Genomic DNA, 18209 nt, shown 5'->3' with positions numbered 1-18209 from the left:
TTTTCTAAAAGGTTCGGAGTATAATAGTTGCATTCCCGGATCCCAAAAGTGTTCGTACCACAAGGCCTACTTGGCGACTTGGGATAACTTTCCTACTCTATAAACACTACCATGTACTAGTGATACACAGCACTGTAGTGGTAAAAATGCACATCCACATTATTTTGTGTACCGGCAGTACACAAATTGTGTAATTCATGTATGACATCCACAGTGACTTGTGTAGGTAGGCCCTATGTGTGTACGTGTAGGCCTGTGAGTCTGCTTGGCCCCATTAATGACAATATATAGGGCCTACTGAAAGGCAATAATTTGATAATTTTGAGAATTTGATTGGATTAGTGCATATGGATTTTTTCGCTAATTTTTGGACAAAAATCTCTGTAAAGCCCTTCAGGCGTGCCTACAGAGTTGCTGAGAACGCACTGGTAGGCCCTATCGGCCCGGTTCTGGTGTGCTTTTGAGTCATAAGTGTGTTGTACAGCGCCACCTACCGGCTGAGGTGAGCGAAGCACGCAGTGTGAGTTACCGTTGCCAAGAAGTCAGTAACTGCTAAGGGCGTTTTAACACAATTTTGGTTAGTGGTTCCCATTGTATTCTAATAACTCATTTTATTATCCATCTCCATTGCAAACAATTGGCTGAAAACAGTGGGACAGGGAACGATAAGATAATATCATCGCTGTCGACCACGTGGGTCATAGATGGCCCAGTTTTCGTGTCCTAATTCCCGTGTGGGGTTTGTATTGTTCAGGTTTGTAAAGTTGAGGATTGTGTAACCTGGCAGAGTGACTTCAGTTCATTTACACAACGGCTTTTCACAATGAACATGCACTTAACCTTGTCTTTATAACTGTCATGGATTACTCTGTTCATGGTTTTTGTACTTCTGCCAAATCGTAATTGTCGACGAAATTCTGATGAACTGTAGAAGGCACTAGTCAGTGGTACCATTCTTGGATTTGGTAGCTGTGTGTCCTGTTATTCAGTATGTAACCGTTAATGTTATTGCTTGAAGTTAAACGTTGTTGCTTCATTTTCATACCTGTAGCCTCTGTGGCCTGGTGGTTACAGTGCTAGTGCAGCACAATGACCCAGGAGCCTGTCACCAGTGTCATCACTGTGAGTTCAAACCCAGCTTCCTCTCAAGTGGTACGTGGGAAGGTCTGGCGCAACGTGTGGAGGTTTGTGGGTTTCCCCTGGGCTGTCCCCGGTTTCCTCCCACTACAGTGTAGGTGTGGTATAAGTAAAATATTCTTCAGTACAGTGTAAAACACCAATCAGATAAATAAATCATTTATTTTCATACCTGTATGACCAGTCGTATTCTGATTTGGGGTTGTATGTCAGTCTCTCTGTTTGTATATCTATCCGTCTGTTTGTTCATACATTTTCATTCCTACTACAAGTGTATACTTGGGACCTTATGAAAGCTCTGTCATGTGCCAGGAAAAACTGGGGTCTGCATACACTTCAGCACAAACTACCTCAACACACCATGCATCCGTACGGCAACTTTTGGACTGTTGCCAAGTTTATCCTTGCATAGGCCAAACTGCTGTGTCTTATCTTTGCATCACCTTCGTTAAACTATTCTAAACTGTGCACATTCAATCACTTCACTCACCTTGAGCAGTGGCTAGCAGACAACGAGGTGAAAAATAATATGGAAGGAAAATTAAAATAAACAACAATGGATGATATGCTGAGAAGTGTGATGATAGCCAGAAATTGTTATTTGTTAATAGAAAACATGAGAATTGCTAAGCAAATGTAGACCATCCAAGTCCACAGAATATAGCACCTAAAAGTGGGGCTTTGTATTACATGTTATTTAGACAATATTTTCACCTCTGTGTCTGCATGTGTAAATCCTGTAAGCATGTGTACATTGGCAAGTACCCAGGTGTCCAGATAAAGTACATATAGGTATGAAGGTCAAGATTGTATCATGTGACTTATTGTTAACAAAGTTGGTGACTTAAGCTAAGTTTATGAGTAAAATATAAATGAAATATATAGCAGTATTTTCAAGGTAGAGTGTAATGGAAAATGTGTTTCATGGATTCATGGTGATGTTGAATACATATAGAGGTGTGATAGCATTTTGTACATGTAACAGAACAGGAAGGAGTACTTACGCTTTTATCACTGCATTTTGCACTGTTTGTTGGAGATAGTGTTCATTATACTGTTTTGTTTTCTATCTCTGTGTTTGTAGGGCTCTAGTGACTATGTCAGAGAAGGTATCTGATGTGGGGAGCAGACACGAGGCGGGAGAAGGGAAGGTGGAGAAAGACCAGCCTGTGTCCTCCTCAGACACTCAGGCATCAGGTGAGAAAGTGGCTGTAGATGATTTGGCAGGGTCAGAGGCAGGTGAGAAGGGAAGGTTGAGAAAGACCAGTCTGTGTCCTCCTCAGACACTCAGTCATCAGGTGAGAAGGTAACTGTAGATGCTGTGGGGAGATCAGAGGCAGGTGAGAAGGGAAGGTTGAGAAAGACCAGCCTGTGTCCTCCTCAGACACTCAGGCGTCAGGTGAGAAAGTGGCTGTAGATGATTTGGCAGGGTCAGAGGCAGGTGAGAAGGGAAGGTTGAGAATGACCAGTCTGTGTTCTCCTCAGACACTCAGTCATCAGGTGAGAAGGTAACTGTAGATGATGTGGGGAGATCAGAGGCAGGTGAGAAGGGAAGGTTGAGAAAGACCAGTCTGTGTCCTCCTCAGACACTCAGTCATCAGGTGAGAAGGTAACTGTAGATGATGTGGGGAGAGCAGAGGCTGGTGAGGGAAAGGTTGAGAATGACCAGTCTGTGTTCTCCTCAGACACTCACTCATCAGGTGAGAAGGTAGCTGTAGATGATGTGGGGAGAGCAGAGGCTGGTGAGGGAAAGGTTGAGAATGACCAGTCTGTGTCCTCCTCAGACACTCAGTCATCAGGTGAGAAGGTAACTGTAGATGATGCAGAAGCTGGTGAGAAGGGAAGGTTGAGAAAGACCAGTCTGTGTCCTCCTCAGACACCCAGTGATCAGGTGAGAAGGTAGCTGTAGATGATGTGGCGGGATCAGAGGCTGGTGAGAGGGAAAGGTTGAGAATGACCAGCCTGTGGTTTCCTCAGACACTCAGTCATCAGGTGAGAAGGTAGCTGTAGATGATGTGGAGAGAGCAGAAGAAGGTGAGAGGGGAAGGTTAAGAAAGACCAGTCTGTGGTTTCCTCAGACACTCAGTCATCAGGTGAGAAGGTAACTGTAGATGATGCAGAAGCTGGTGAGAAGGGAAGGTTGAGAATGACCAGTCTGTGTTCTCAGACACTCAGTCATCAGGTGAGAAGGTAGCTGTAGATGATGTGGCGGGATCAGAGGCTGGTGAGAGGGAAAGGTTGAGAATGACCAGTCTGTGGTTTCCTCAGACACTCACTCATCAGGTGAGAAGGTAGCTGTAGATGATGTGGAGAGAGCAGAAGAAGGTGAGAGAGGAAGGTTAAGAAAGACCAGTCTGTGGTTTCCTCAGACACTCAGTCATCAGGTGAGAAGGTAACTGTAGATGATGTGGGGAGAGCAGAGGCAGGTGAGAGGGGAAGGTTGAGAATGACCAGTCTGTGTTCTCCTCAGACACTCAGTCATCAGGTGAGAAGGTAACTGTAGATGATGTGGGGAGAGCAGAGGCTGGTGAGAGGGGAAGGTTGAGAATGACCAGTCTGTGTCCTCCTCGGACACTCACTCATCAGGTGAGAAGGTAACTGTAGAAGATGTGGGGAGAGCAGAAGAAGGTGAGAGGGGAAGATTAAGAAAGACCAGTCTGTGTTCTCCTCAGACACTCAGTCATCAGGTGAGAAGGTAACTGTAGATGATGTGGGGAGAGCAGAGGCAGGTGAGAGGGGAATGTTGAGAAAGATCAGTCTGTATTCTCCTCAGACACTCAGTCATCAGGTGAGAAAGTGGCCGTATATGATGTGGGGAGAACACAGGCAGGTGAGAAGGGACGGTTGAGGAAGACCAGTCTATGTCCTCCTCAGACACTCAGTCTTCAGGTGTGAAGGTAACTGTAGATGATGTGGGGAGATCAGAGGCAGGTGAGAAGGGAAGGTTGAGGAAAAACCAAGTTGTGTCCTCCTCAGACACTCACTCATCAGATGAGAAGGTAGTTGAAGATGATGTTGGGGGGGGGGGGGGAACACAGGCATGTGAAAAGGGAAGGTTTAGAAAGACCATTCATCATGTGAGAGGGTAGCTGTAGGTGATGTTGAGAGGGTAGCTGTAGGTGATGTGGAGAGAAAACAAGTATTTGTCACATTTTGGCTGATTTGTCTTTTTTCCTTGACTGAAATAAATTGTCAGATTTGATCTGATAAAAATACATGAGTTGCAGATTTTAGTCATCTGTACCAACTTACACATAAAGCTTATTTTGTGTTCTCTTATCATAGCAATGGACCATTGTGAGAAATTCTTTGCTGCAAACAAGAATTACTCAAATTCAAACTAATTATGACTATGTTTTCTGATACAGGTTCTTTGGAAGGCCTGTTGAGCGCCCTGAAGCAGCAGATAAAGGATTCAAACTGGTTAGAAGTGAACACCCCTGAGAGATGGGCTCAGGAAAACCCAGAATTAGCTGCAGAGTACAAGAAAGCTGCAGAGGAGAGGTCAACTGCATCCTCCACTACATGAGGGACATGTTTGCTGATGCAAGAGGCTTGGGGAGACACAGGCCTGGGGGAGATACACACTGTGAAGAGAAGAGACACACACAATCCTTGGAGCCAGACCTGGCCAAGAGCAAGAGAGGCTGTGCTCAATTTTGGACCAGATATGTGAGGATTTCAGAAGAAACTGAGTGCTTTTGTGACTTTACACAAAGTACAAGCAATAATCAGTGTAAGGTCAAAATAGTGAGGCTAAGATGGACACAACCATTGTATGAGACATTGCCTTGTCATGCCTTACTGATGTACACACTGTCCAGTCGCTCTTATCACCTATGGCACTACTACCACTTGTCAAATGCTGACAGTGACTTGTCTTCCTCGGGTGTTGCTGTTTTAAGCAGAGAATGACTGATAAAAGGTTCAGGTGTTTAAATCACTGAATAGATGTACTTAGAAACAAAAGAGAACTACAGTTCCATGAACTGATTCAAAGTTTATCACTATTTTTTGTTGAAAACATTGGCCGCATTTGTCTATTCTGATATATATCCTGTATGCTTTGTCCAAAAAATGTCTGATTTACACATTTAGGCAGTAAAAAACAAGATAATATTGGCAGAATTGGACATGAATTTTGGTTGAATGACAAGCCCTGGAAATATCAAAACTTTAATATCAGGGATTTTCCTCTGACGGACAAATCTGAACGTTGGTGAACAACTGCTGACCAGCATACAACTGTGTTTGCATGTGTTTTTGTTAATGTGTCAAGCATATGCAATCATATTTTGAGATTCAGGGGAAAATTAAATGTAATTACCCTTGCTCTCAAATTGTGTGTAAATCCTTGTTGTTTTCTTGAAGTCAACTATTTCTGTGTTATCTAAATCTCAAATAAGACTACTGATACTGAAACTGTCCCGGGTTACAGTTAACAGCGTTTTCTGCAGGAATGGTTTGTGAGGCAGTAACGGAGATGAAAACCATTAGCAAAGTTGTCCCCCTTGATGCGTACAGAACAGTGGGAAGAGTACTTTCCCCTTGGATTTTACTTTAGGTATGTCTGAAACCGCCTGACCAACTTTACTTCATCAAGAATGTCTTAAGCACAATTGTTCATTCCATCATGAAATATTTCAGTTGTCTTTGAATAATTTTGCAGCTGCTTACATTTCAATACACTATTTTTATATGAGACAAAGATTTTGCTATCAATGACAATGCCTAATCAAGTGTAAGGGTGGAGGAAACCAGACCTTCATGAAATAGGTCAAGTGTAAGGGTGGAGGAAACCAGACCCTCATGAAATTGGTCAGGTGTAATGGTGGAGGAAACCAGGCTCTTACGAAATAAGGAAAGTGTAAGGGTAAAGGGGACCAGACCCTCATGAAATTGGTCAGGTGTAATGGCGGAGGAAACCAGGCTCTTACGAAATAAGGAAAGTGTAAGGGTAAAGGGAACCAGACGCTCATGAAATTGGTCAGGTGTAAGGGTGGAAGAAACTGGACCTTCATGAAGTAATGTAATATTAATGATTGAAGAAACAAATTCTTGGTGAAAGACCACATGTGAATGTATTTGTTTTGAAAAGAAAAAAAAATAATAAAATGGATTCTCAGATAGTCGTCTTTCCACTGATGCTTACTTTTTTGCAAGATCTGTTCCTTAATGCATGGCATTACAAAGCCGCAAAGTCGTGAGAATTGGGGTAACTAATAGAGAGGAAGTTAAATAAACAACACAAATCACAGTTCTGTTCGCCAAAGGAATGAGTTTTTATTGCCTTGGACTGGGAATCTGAAACACTGGGCCTCTCAGAGACCGTGCCGACTGGCAGCTAAGGTAACGGCACACCGAACAGGAAAGGGAAAGTGAAACAGGTCTCCATGGCAACAGATTTGACAATATTCAGCTATAATCTACATCGTGTGCAGCGTGAAAGATGGGCTATTTTTTGTGGTAGAATCTGAGATTTGTACAAAAAGCAACCGTCCTGTTTGGCTTCAGCAAGACCATATACAAATTACCCACTTTGTTATGAATACTACTTGCAGTATAAGCTGAATAGGCTTGGGCTTATAGCCTGATGTTACACGGTACTGTATTCACACTAGGTAAGTAGTTAAGCTATTTCATCCTAGGTTGCACACCCTCTCAACGCCTGATATTATACACAATAACGCTGACCCAGACTGCAAGGATACACTGAAAAATGGTCTACGTTAAAAATAAAGTAATAATAATAAAAAAAAGCAAAACAGGAAAAAGTGAAAACAAAATTTTACAACAACTTTATATGTAACATGCCGATAACGTGATACTGTCAGATTATACAGTAATTATGGAGTGAGGGAGGCTGTACAAAAACATGCATATCAGAAGGATTACTGTGCCAGTCTGCTGGGCGGCTCTACCAGTGTAACATCATCACCAACAGGGGTAGCAAAACTCCTGGACTCGAAATTATCAACAGAGAGCAGAGGCAAAGGTACATCATCAGTAGCATTCAGCCTGTCGTTGTTGTTGTCACCCTCCCTACTACCAAGCAGTTCAGATGTGTTCAGGGGTTTGTTACAACTCCTGTCCTATGTGTTCAGGGGTTTGTTACAACTCCTGTCCTATGTGTTCAGGGGTTTGTTACAACTCCTGTCCTATGTGTTCAGGGGTTTGTTACAACTCCTGTCCTAACCCTGGTCAGATTCAACCTCCATTAACTGCCTTCACACACAAACATAATCCTCTCAGCTACAGTTAATATTCAATCTGATTTTTGTTTTCTCTTTTTTTTAATTTCTCTATGAGAGAAACTAAGAGGTCAGATCTCAAGAATACAAACAAACTAAAAGAAAGTTGTACAGCGAAATTATGGGCATAGTGGTTAAAAATAGCATGTTTGTCATAAAATGAGATCTGTACACACCAAATCTTTCTCTATAAAAAGTCTTGCCATTTGAAACAGAAGGAAAATTCATTAAGACATTCACAAATTAACTACACAAATATCTGTACTGCCCAGTGACAGTTATTTTAGCCAGACCAGTCAGTCGTACTGGGATATAAACAGCAGGTGGCGCCCTCTTCTTCACATCTAACTAGCCTCCTCGGCCTTTTCTTCTCCTTCTGTCTTTAAGTTGTCTCGCCAAGCAGGGCCTCCGCTCTGAAACAGCAACAACGAAACACACATTAACAACATTCATACACCTGAATGTAGACGGACAATAAATAATCTTGATGGTTACAGCAATGATGCTTCATCTACAATCACATTTACCTCATCACACAGCCTGCTAACTGGGTTTACCTCATCATACAGCCTGCTAACTGGGTTTACCTCATCATACAGCCTGCTAACTGGGTTTACCTCATCACACAGCCTGCTAACTGGAGTTATCTCAACACACAGCCTGCTAACTGGGTTTACCTCATCATACAGCCTGCTAACTGGGTTTACCTCATCACACAGCCTGCTAACTGGAGTTATCTCATCACACAGCCTGCTAACAGGGTTTACCTCTTCACACAGCCTGCTAACTGGGTTTACCTCATCATACAGCCTGCTAACTGGAGTTATCTCATCACACAGCCTGCTAACTGGGTTTACCTCATCACACAGCCTGCTAACTGGGTTTACCTCATCACACAGCCTGCTAACTGAGTTTACCTCATCACACAGCCTGCTAACTGGAGTTATCTCACCACACAGCCTGCTAACAGGGTTTACCTCATCATACAGCCTGCTAACTGGAGTTACCTCATCACACAGCCTGCTAACTGGAGTTATCTCATCACACAGCCTGCTAACAGGGTTTACCTCATCACACAGCCTGCTAACTGGAGTTATCTCAACACACAGCCTGCTAACTGGGTTTACCTCATCATACAGCCTGCTAACTGAGTTTCCCTCATCACACAGCCTGCTAACTGGAGTTATCTCATCACACAGCCTGCTAACAGGGTTTACCTCATCACACAGCCTGCTAACTGAGTTTACCTCATCACACAGCCTGCTAGCTGGAGTTATCTCATCACACAGCCTGCTAACAGGGTTTACCTCATCACACAGCCTGCTAACAGGGTTTACCTCATCACACAGCCTGCTAACTGGAGTTACCTCATCACACAGCCTGCTAACTGGGTTTACCTCTTCACACAGCCTGCTAACTGGGTTTACCTTATCACACAGCCTGCTAACTGGAGTTATCTCATCACACAGCCTGCTAACAGGGTTTACCTCTTCACACAGCCTGCTAACAGGGTTTACCTCATCACACAGCCTGCTAACTGGAGTTATCTCATCACACAGCCTGCTAACAGGGTTTACCTCTTCACACAGCCTGCTAACTGGGTTTACCTCATCACACAGCCTGCTAACTGGAGTTACCTCATCACACAGCCTGCTAACAGGGTTTACCTCTTCACACAGCCTGCTAACTGGGTTTACCTCATCACACAGCCTGCTAACTGGAGTTACCTCATCACACAGCCTGCTAACAGGGTTTACCTCTTCACACAGCCTGCTAACTGGAGTTATCTCATCACACAGCCTGCTAACAGGGTTTACCTCTTCACACAGCCTGCTAACTGGAGTTATCTCATCACACAGCCTGCTAACAGGGTTTACCTCTTCACACAGCCTGCTAACTGGAGTTATCTCATCACACAGCCTGCTAACTGGGTTTACCTCTTCACACAGCCTGCTAACTGGGTTTACCTCTTCACACAGCCTGCTAACTGGGTTTACCTCATCACACAGCCTGCTAACTGGGTTTACCTCATCACACAGCCTGCTAACTGGAGTTATCTCATCACACAGCCTGCTAACTGGGTTTACCTCATCACACAGCCTGCTAACAGGGTTTACCTCTTCACACAGCCTGCTAACTGGGTTTACCTCATCACACAGCCTGCTAACTGGAGTTACCTCATCACACAGCCTGCTAACAGGGTTTACCTCATCACACAGCCTGCTAACTGGAGTTATCTCATCACACAGCCTGCTACCAGGGTTTACCTCTTCACACAGCCTGCTAACTGGAGTTATCTCATCACACAGCCTGCTAACAGGGTTTACCTCATCACACAGCCTGCTAACTGGAGTTATCTCATCACACAGCCTGCTAACTGAGTTTACCTCTTCACACAGCCTGCTAACTGGGTTTACCTCTTCACACAGCCTGCTAACTGGGTTTACCTAATCACACAGCCTGCTAACTGGAGTTATCTCATCACACAGCCTGCTAACAGGGTTTACCTCTTCACACAGCCTGCTAACAGGGTTTACCTCATCACACAGCCTGCTAACTGGAGTTATCTCATCACACAGCCTGCTAACAGGGTTTACCTCTTCACACAGCCTGCTAACTGGGTTTACCTCATCACACAGCCTGCTAACTGGAGTTACCTCATCACACAGCCTGCTAACAGGGTTTACCTCTTCACACAGCCTGCTAACTGGGTTTACCTCATCACACAGCCTGCTAACTGGAGTTACCTCATCACACAGCCTGCTAACAGGGTTTACCTCTTCACACAGCCTGCTAACTGGAGTTATCTCATCACACAGCCTGCTAACAGGGTTTACCTCTTCACACAGCCTGCTAACTGGAGTTATCTCATCACACAGCCTGCTAACAGGGTTTACCTCTTCACACAGCCTGCTAACTGGAGTTATCTCATCACACAGCCTGCTAACTGGGTTTACCTCTTCACACAGCCTGCTAACTGGGTTTACCTCTTCACACAGCCTGCTAACTGGAGTTATCTCATCACACAGCCTGCTAACTGGGTTTACCTCATCACACAGCCTGCTAACTGGAGTTATCTCATCACACAGCCTGCTAACTGGGTTTACCTCATCACACAGCCTGCTAACAGGGTTTACCTCTTCACACAGCCTGCTAACTGGGTTTACCTCATCACACAGCCTGCTAACTGGAGTTACCTCATCACACAGCCTGCTAACAGGGTTTACCTCATCACACAGCCTGCTAACTGGAGTTATCTCATCACACAGCCTGCTACCAGGGTTTACCTCTTCACACAGCCTGCTAACTGGAGTTATCTCATCACACAGCCTGCTAACAGGGTTTACCTCATCACACAGCCTGCTAACTGGAGTTATCTCATCACACAGCCTGCTAACTGAGTTTACCTCTTCACACAGCCTGCTAACAGGGTTTACCTCTTCACACAGCCTGCTAACTGGAGTTATCTCATCACACAGCCTGCTAACTGGGTTTACCTCATCACACAGCCTGCTAACTGGAGTTATCTCATCACACAGCCTGCTAACAGGGTTTACCTCTTCACACAGCCTGCTAACTGGGTTTACCTCATCACACAGCCTGCTAACTGGAGTTACCTCATCACACAGCCTGCTAACAGGGTTTACCTCTTCACACAGCCTGCTAACTGGGTTTACCTCATCACACAGCCTGCTAACTGGAGTTACCTCTTCACACAGCCTGCTAACTGGAGTTATCTCATCACACAGCCTGCTAACTGGGTTTACCTCATCACACAGCCTGCTAACTGGAGTTATCTCATCACACAGCCTGCTAACTGGGTTTACCTCATCACACAGCCTGCTAACAGGGTTTACCTCTTCACACAGCCTGCTAACTGGGTTTACCTCATCACACAGCCTGCTAACTGGAGTTACCTCATCACACAGCCTGCTAACAGGGTTTACCTCATCACACAGCCTGCTAACTGGAGTTATCTCATCACACAGCCTGCTACCAGGGTTTACCTCTTCACACAGCCTGCTAACTGGAGTTATCTCATCACACAGCCTGCTAACTGGAGTTACCTCATCACACAGCCTGCTAACTGGAGTTATCTCATCACACAGCCTGCTAACTGAGTTTACCTCTTCACACAGCCTGCTAACAGGGTTTACCTCTTCACACAGCCTGCTAACTGGAGTTATCTCATCACACAGCCTGCTAACTGGGTTTACCTCATCACACAGCCTGCTAACTGGAGTTATCTCATCACACAGCCTGCTAACAGGGTTTACCTCTTCACACAGCCTGCTAACTGGGTTTACCTCATCACACAGCCTGCTAACTGGAGTTACCTCATCACACAGCCTGCTAACAGGGTTTACCTCTTCACACAGCCTGCTAACTGGGTTTACCTCATCACACAGCCTGCTAACTGGAGTTACCTCATCACACAGCCTGCTAACAGGGTTTACCTCTTCACACAGCCTGCTAACTGGAGTTATCTCATCACACAGCCTGCTAACAGGGTTTACCTCTTCACACAGCCTGCTAACTGGAGTTATCTCATCACACAGCCTGCTAACAGGGTTTACCTCTTCACACAGCCTGCTAACTGGAGTTATCTCATCACACAGCCTGCTAACAGGGTTTACCTCTTCACACAGCCTGCTAACTGGGTTTACCTCTTCACACAGCCTGCTAACTGGAGTTATCTCATCACACAGCCTGCTAACTGGGTTTACCTCATCACACAGCCTGCTAACTGGAGTTATCTCATCACACAGCCTGCTAACTGGGTTTACCTCATCACACAGCCTGCTAACAGGGTTTACCTCTTCACACAGCCTGCTAACTGGGTTTACCTCATCACACAGCCTGCTAACTGGAGTTACCTCATCACACAGCCTGCTAACAGGGTTTACCTCATCACACAGCCTGCTAACTGGAGTTATCTCATCACACAGCCTGCTACCAGGGTTTACCTCTTCACACAGCCTGCTAACTGGAGTTATCTCATCACACAGCCTGCTAACAGGGTTTACCTCATCACACAGCCTGCTAACTGGAGTTATCTCATCACACAGCCTGCTAACTGAGTTTACCTCTTCACACAGCCTGCTAACTGGGTTTACCTCTTCACACAGCCTGCTAACTGGGTTTACCTCATCACACAGCCTGCTAACTGGAGTTATCTCATCACACAGCCTGCTAACAGGGTTTACCTCTTCACACAGCCTGCTAACAGGGTTTACCTCATCACACAGCCTGCTAACTGGAGTTATCTCATCACACAGCCTGCTAACAGGGTTTACCTCTTCACACAGCCTGCTAACTGGGTTTACCTCATCACACAGCCTGCTAACTGGAGTTACCTCATCACACAGCCTGCTAACAGGGTTTACCTCTTCACACAGCCTGCTAACTGGGTTTACCTCATCACACAGCCTGCTAACTGGAGTTACCTCATCACACAGCCTGCTAACAGGGTTTACCTCTTCACACAGCCTGCTAACTGGAGTTATCTCATCACACAGCCTGCTAACAGGGTTTACCTTTTCACACAGCCTGCTAACTGGAGTTATCTCATCACACAGCCTGCTAACAGGGTTTACCTCTTCACACAGCCTGCTAACTGGAGTTATCTCATCACACAGCCTGCTAACTGGGTTTACCTCTTCACACAGCCTGCTAACTGGGTTTACCTCTTCACACAGCCTGCTAACTGGAGTTATCTCATCACACAGCCTGCTAACTGGGTTTACCTCATCACACAGCCTGCTAACTGGAGTTATCTCATCACACAGCCTGCTAACTGGGTTTACCTCATCACACAGCCTGCTAACAGGGTTTACCTCTTCACACAGCCTGCTAACTGGGTTTACCTCATCACACAGCCTGCTAACTGGAGTTACCTCATCACACAGCCTGCTAACAGGGTTTACCTCATCACACAGCCTGCTAACTGGAGTTATCTCATCACACAGCCTGCTACCAGGGTTTACCTCTTCACACAGCCTGCTAACTGGAGTTATCTCATCACACAGCCTGCTAACAGGGTTTACCTCATCACACAGCCTGCTAACTGGAGTTATCTCATCACACAGCCTGCTAACTGAGTTTACCTCTTCACACAGCCTGCTAACAGGGTTTACCTCTTCACACAGCCTGCTAACTGGAGTTATCTCATCACACAGCCTGCTAACTGGGTTTACCTCATCACACAGCCTGCTAACTGGAGTTATCTCATCACACAGCCTGCTAACAGGGTTTACCTCTTCACACAGCCTGCTAACTGGAGTTATCTCATCACACAGCCTGCTAACTGGGTTCATACTATACAGGTAGATAGAAAGGCTAAAGCCAAGAAAACTAGAACTTGCACCATATAGGTGAGGACAGCAGAGGGAACTCCGGGGTAAAGTCAATGTCATCAACTACTCACTACTCAGAAAATTGTAGGCAACACATCAGTATGTAGGATAATAGTGAATTACCAAAAACGTTCAGTACAAAAGTTAAACTGATTGACTAACCTCTTTTTCTTCTTCCAGAGCGTATTTGTTGTGGCCTGTTGACTTCAGGTTGGTACGGAAATCTTTAGCTTCCTTCTTTTCTATCTTGGCTAATCTGTTACAAACAAACATCCACATTCATCAGGCCAGATTATTGTTAGCATCTGAATGTGCCATAAACATGCTCCCAACACTAGTAAACGTCACAGCTTGTCATCACAGAACAGAACAGTGGACAGTTGGTCACAAAAGACATTGCAGCCATTTAAAGTCTCTCATTACGAAATAACTCAAACCGTAACAAATACTCTCTCTGACTGTTGTTCAGACAAAATAGGACAACACAGAACTGACCACTTTCTCACAAACACTCATGTCTCCATGTCAGTATTAACATGTCTGCTTTGACACTGATCTTACAAGAGAATTTGGGGGCAGTTTATGGCTGATTTTTGTCCCTACATAGCCATGCATTTTCAAACTCTGACCATAAAGCCGACTTTGGTTACAAGAACAAATCAAGATTTGTTTGTACTGTTTTGTAAATGTTTCGTAAATGAATTTGTTGCTGCTTGGGAGGTACACAAATCTAGCTTGTATCTGCGACTGCTTAGCTGCTTGGGCAGTACACATATCTAGCTCATATCTGCGACTACTTGGCTGCTTGGGCAGTACACAAATCTAGCTCATATCTGCAACTGCTTGGCTGCTTGGGCAGTACACAAATCTAGCTCGTATCTACGACTGCTTGGCTGCTTGGGAGGTACACAAATCTAGCTCGTATCTGCGACTGCTTGGGCAGTACACAAATCTAGCTTGTATCTGCGACTGCTTGGGCGGTACACATCTCTAGCTCGTATCTGCGACTGCTTGGGCAGTACACAAATCTAGCTCATATCTATGACTGCTTGGCTGCTTGGGCGGTACACAAATCTAGATTGTATCAGTGCCTGCTTGGCTGCTTGGGCAGGACACAAATCTAGGTTGTATCTGCAAGTGCTTGGCTGCTTGGGCAGTACACAAATCTATCTTGTATCTGTGACTGCTTGGGCAGTACACAAATCTAGCTTGTATCTACGACAGCTTGGCTGTTTGAGGGGTACACAAATCTAGCTTGTATCTGCGACTGCCTGGCTGCTTGGGCGGTACACAAATGTAGCTCATATCTGCGACTGCTTGGGCAGTACACAAATCTACCTCATTTCTACGACTGCTTGGGCGGCACACAAATCTGGATCATATCAGTGCCTGCTTGGCTGCTTGGGCAGGACACAAATCTAGCTCGTATCTGCGACTGCTTGGGCAGTACACAAATCTAGCTCGTATCTGCGACTGCTTGGTTGCTTGGGCGGTAACACAAATCTAGCTTGTATCTGCGACTGCTTGCGCAGTACACCAATCTAGCTTGTATCTGCAACTGCTTGGGTGCTTGGGCAGTTCACAAATCTAGCTCACATCTGCGACTGCTTGGGCGGTACACAAATCTAGCTCATATCTGCGACTGTTTGACTGCTTGGGCAGGACACAAATCTAGCTCATATCTGCGACTGCTTGGCTGCTTGGGGGGTACACAAATCTAGCTTGTATCTGCAACTGCTTGGTTGGTACACAAATCTAGCTTGTATCTGCGACTGCTTGGGCAGTACACAAATCTAGCTCGTATCTGCGACTGCTTGGGCAGTACACAAATTTAGCTCGTATCTAGGAATGCATGGCTGCTTGGGTGGTACACAAATCTAGCTCGTATCTGCGACTGCTTGGCTGCTTGGGCAGTACACAAATCTAGCTCGTATCTATGACTGCTTGGCTGCTTGGGCGGTACACAGATACAGCTTATGTTTAGACAGCTTGGACAGTGTTAGACTGTTAATCCTGTTATTATGTTCGCTTGATTTATTAACGTTGTTTGCCCACCCATTATAACGTCATAGCATTAATTCACAACACTGATATAAAGGTTATTAGATATAACTGGTCATATGTGGTCAAAGACTACTTTGTTTCTGTGGTTGTTCGGATAGTTCAAGGACTGGTTAAGCAAAATGCAGGAGCTTACATTTATCTGAGTACAAAAGGTTTATTAAATAAGCTCAGCACTATAAACACAGGTTGGCAGTTTGCTGACAAAGCATTGGTGAGAATAAAAGGTTAAACCAGTTTGTACCCTGCCTCTTTCTTGTTTTTACATTATTTTAGCCTGAATTATAATTAACACAAATACTGATATGAAGAGAAATAGATGCAGATAAATTGCAACGTCACTGACAACTTGCTGCAAGACTGGCATTTGATTTTCAGGAGTCTTTGTTTAAAAAAATGCTCAAAATTTTTATTCTCAGATAAATTTATCATATGATGAAGCCATGTGTTCATATGTAAATACTACAATTAACGTGTGAACGTTATAATGTTGACTAAAATGGCAGGAAGGAATCTATATTCTGTGACAGAGACAGGGCTGCAAAGTGTGTGTTAATGACAACCGAGCTAGACACAGTCAATGTTCAGACAGCACTAACTTCACTATATGTTCTGTTAGCCAGAAGTCTTACTGCAACCATCCCTGCTATACCATGGCCAAAGATATGGGTTGGAACAAATGATGATATTTTATACAAATCAAGACACAATTCAAACTACAACTGTCTGCATTGTCTGAGAAAGTTCTGTTTTGTTTAGAGAAAAACTCTGGCCGTAGTAAGCAACGACAGTGCCACTATGGGATAAAGATAACCCCACTGTATTGGTGCACAAATTCACAGCAACTGGTTTAAAAAAGCTCACTCACCCAAGTTTGTATCTTTACATGTTTGAAATGTAAAACAGAACATCACATGATGACATGATCACAGTCAGAGAGATTGCAAGACAGAAAGACATCACATCACAGATGGTGAGACAGAAAATGTAACTACTACATACAACAGCTCATCTTACTAATGTTTGATTGATTTGATTGGTTCACTTGTGTGGGAGGAGGCAACCAATCAGTGCTCAGGTGACACCAGCACCCTTCACCAGGCCCTGCACAAACCTCCTGACGTAAGGCCACATTTTGATCAACAGCTGGTTCAAGCATGTTTTGTTGATCAATGGCGCAGGTCTGAACAGCTTGGCCAATGACTGACCCTCTTACACAAAATTGACCCTCAGCACAAAAAATGTATCCACAGATTTGAACATAGAAACTTTATTAAACTTTCTACATCTTAAACACAAAAAGGATTCATGCTTTTCCTAAATTCCTACATTCCAAACATTATGTGATGATAGATTTACTTACTTGGCCTCCGTCTTTGAAACTTTCCTGAGAACTGGCTTAACACTATAAAGTATAAACAAGATCACATCCATGTTACAGTCAACATTCGTAATGGTCATCAATGTTACAGTCAGCACTGGTAACAGTCATCAATGGTAACAAATACATGTATATGTAAGTTTATAGTTAATGTAATGTAGAGAAGAGCTTTGCGCAGACCATCTGATCTATATACCTGGACAGGGTATTGTTACATCTGCTCCAAGGCCAATCAATAACCAATAACCTCACATTCACCAATATCTTACGCTACCAAATACATGTATACTTTGTTGAATAAGAGAAACGACAAAAAAACAAAAAACAAAAAATGAAGTAAAATTGACTTACAATTTTCCTTTCATATCATTTACTTTAAGAGTTAATTCGTTGATCTGAAAGTGAAAAAGAAAGACATGTTTAGCACATAATGCTAAAGGAATCCTTAGTACTGTTTGGCCAAGGTTTTAGCACATACTCATAATTGGAATCTGTCCCAAGTACTGACGGAAAATGGTTATCTGAATCTGTACCAATTAGCACTGATTGGACAGCTTAGGGCAGGAAATGACTGTTTGAATCTGTACAAAGTGTTGGTTGGACAGCTTATGAAAAAAAATGGTTGTCTGAATCTGTACAAAGTACTGGTTGGACAGCTGAAGGCTGGAAATGCTTGTCTGTACAGCTTATGAGCAGGAAATGGTTGTCTAGATCTGTACAAAGTGCTTGTTGGACAGTTCACGGCAGGAAATGGATGTCTGACAAAGTGCTTGTTGAACAGCTTATGAGCAGGAAATGGTTGTCTAGATCTGTACAAAGTGCTTGTTGGACAGTTCATGGCAGGAAATGGATGTCTGACAAAGTGCTTGTTGGACAGCTTATGAGCAGGAAATGGTTGTCTAGATCTGTACAAAGTGCTTGTTGGACAGTTCACGGCAGGAAATGGATGTCTGACAAAGTGCTTGTTGGACAGCTTATGAGCAGGAAATGGTTGTCTAGATCTGTACAAACTGCTTGTTGGAC

The 18209-nt window shown here is 44.2% G+C and overlaps 2 protein-coding genes across 17 annotated transcripts in view; one reads left to right on the top strand and one right to left on the bottom strand.

Annotated features, from left to right (window-relative positions):
- The first annotated feature begins 1056 nt into the window (after positions 1-1056).
- On the top strand, positions 1057-6668 carry LOC135469213 (1-aminocyclopropane-1-carboxylate synthase-like protein 1). The gene is made up of 3 exons (XM_064747785.1): positions 1057-1231; positions 2222-2334; positions 4506-6668. Exons 2-3 carry the CDS (start codon positions 2235-2237, stop codon positions 4664-4666), a joined length of 261 nt encoding a protein of 86 aa, XP_064603855.1. The 5' UTR covers positions 1057-1231; positions 2222-2234; the 3' UTR covers positions 4667-6668.
- The window catches only part of LOC135469212 (trichohyalin-like), an 82309-nt gene continuing 70495 nt past the window's right edge, over positions 6396-18209 (bottom strand). For all 16 annotated transcript variants that reach the window (XM_064747770.1, XM_064747767.1, XM_064747772.1 and 13 more), the window contains 4 exons: positions 17538-17581; positions 17169-17210; positions 13907-14000; positions 6396-7801 (listed from right to left, as the gene is read on the bottom strand). In XM_064747770.1, the coding sequence (XP_064603840.1) occupies positions 7733-7801; positions 13907-14000; positions 17169-17210; positions 17538-17581 (249 nt within the window). In that variant the 3' untranslated portion in view covers positions 6396-7732. The remainder of the gene's footprint in view (positions 7802-13906; positions 14001-17168; positions 17211-17537; positions 17582-18209) is intronic.

This window comes from Liolophura sinensis, chromosome 6 (genome assembly GCF_032854445.1).
Source record: "Liolophura sinensis isolate JHLJ2023 chromosome 6, CUHK_Ljap_v2, whole genome shotgun sequence".
Classification (NCBI taxonomy): domain Eukaryota; kingdom Metazoa; phylum Mollusca; class Polyplacophora; order Chitonida; family Chitonidae; genus Liolophura; species Liolophura sinensis.
The sequence above is the reverse complement of the archived record's forward strand: the minus strand, read 5'-3'. Positions and strand labels throughout refer to the sequence as shown.

Bases quoted from the DNA above. Each gene is read 5' to 3' on its own strand.
- LOC135469213 (XM_064747785.1), top strand. From the start codon at position 2,235: ATGTCAGAGAAGGTATCTGATGTGGGGAGCAGACACGAGGCGGGAGAA. The intron at 2,335-4,505 runs GTGAGAAAGTGG...TTTCTGATACAG, and splicing joins CTCAGACACTCAGGCATCAG to GTTCTTTGGAAGGCCTGTTG.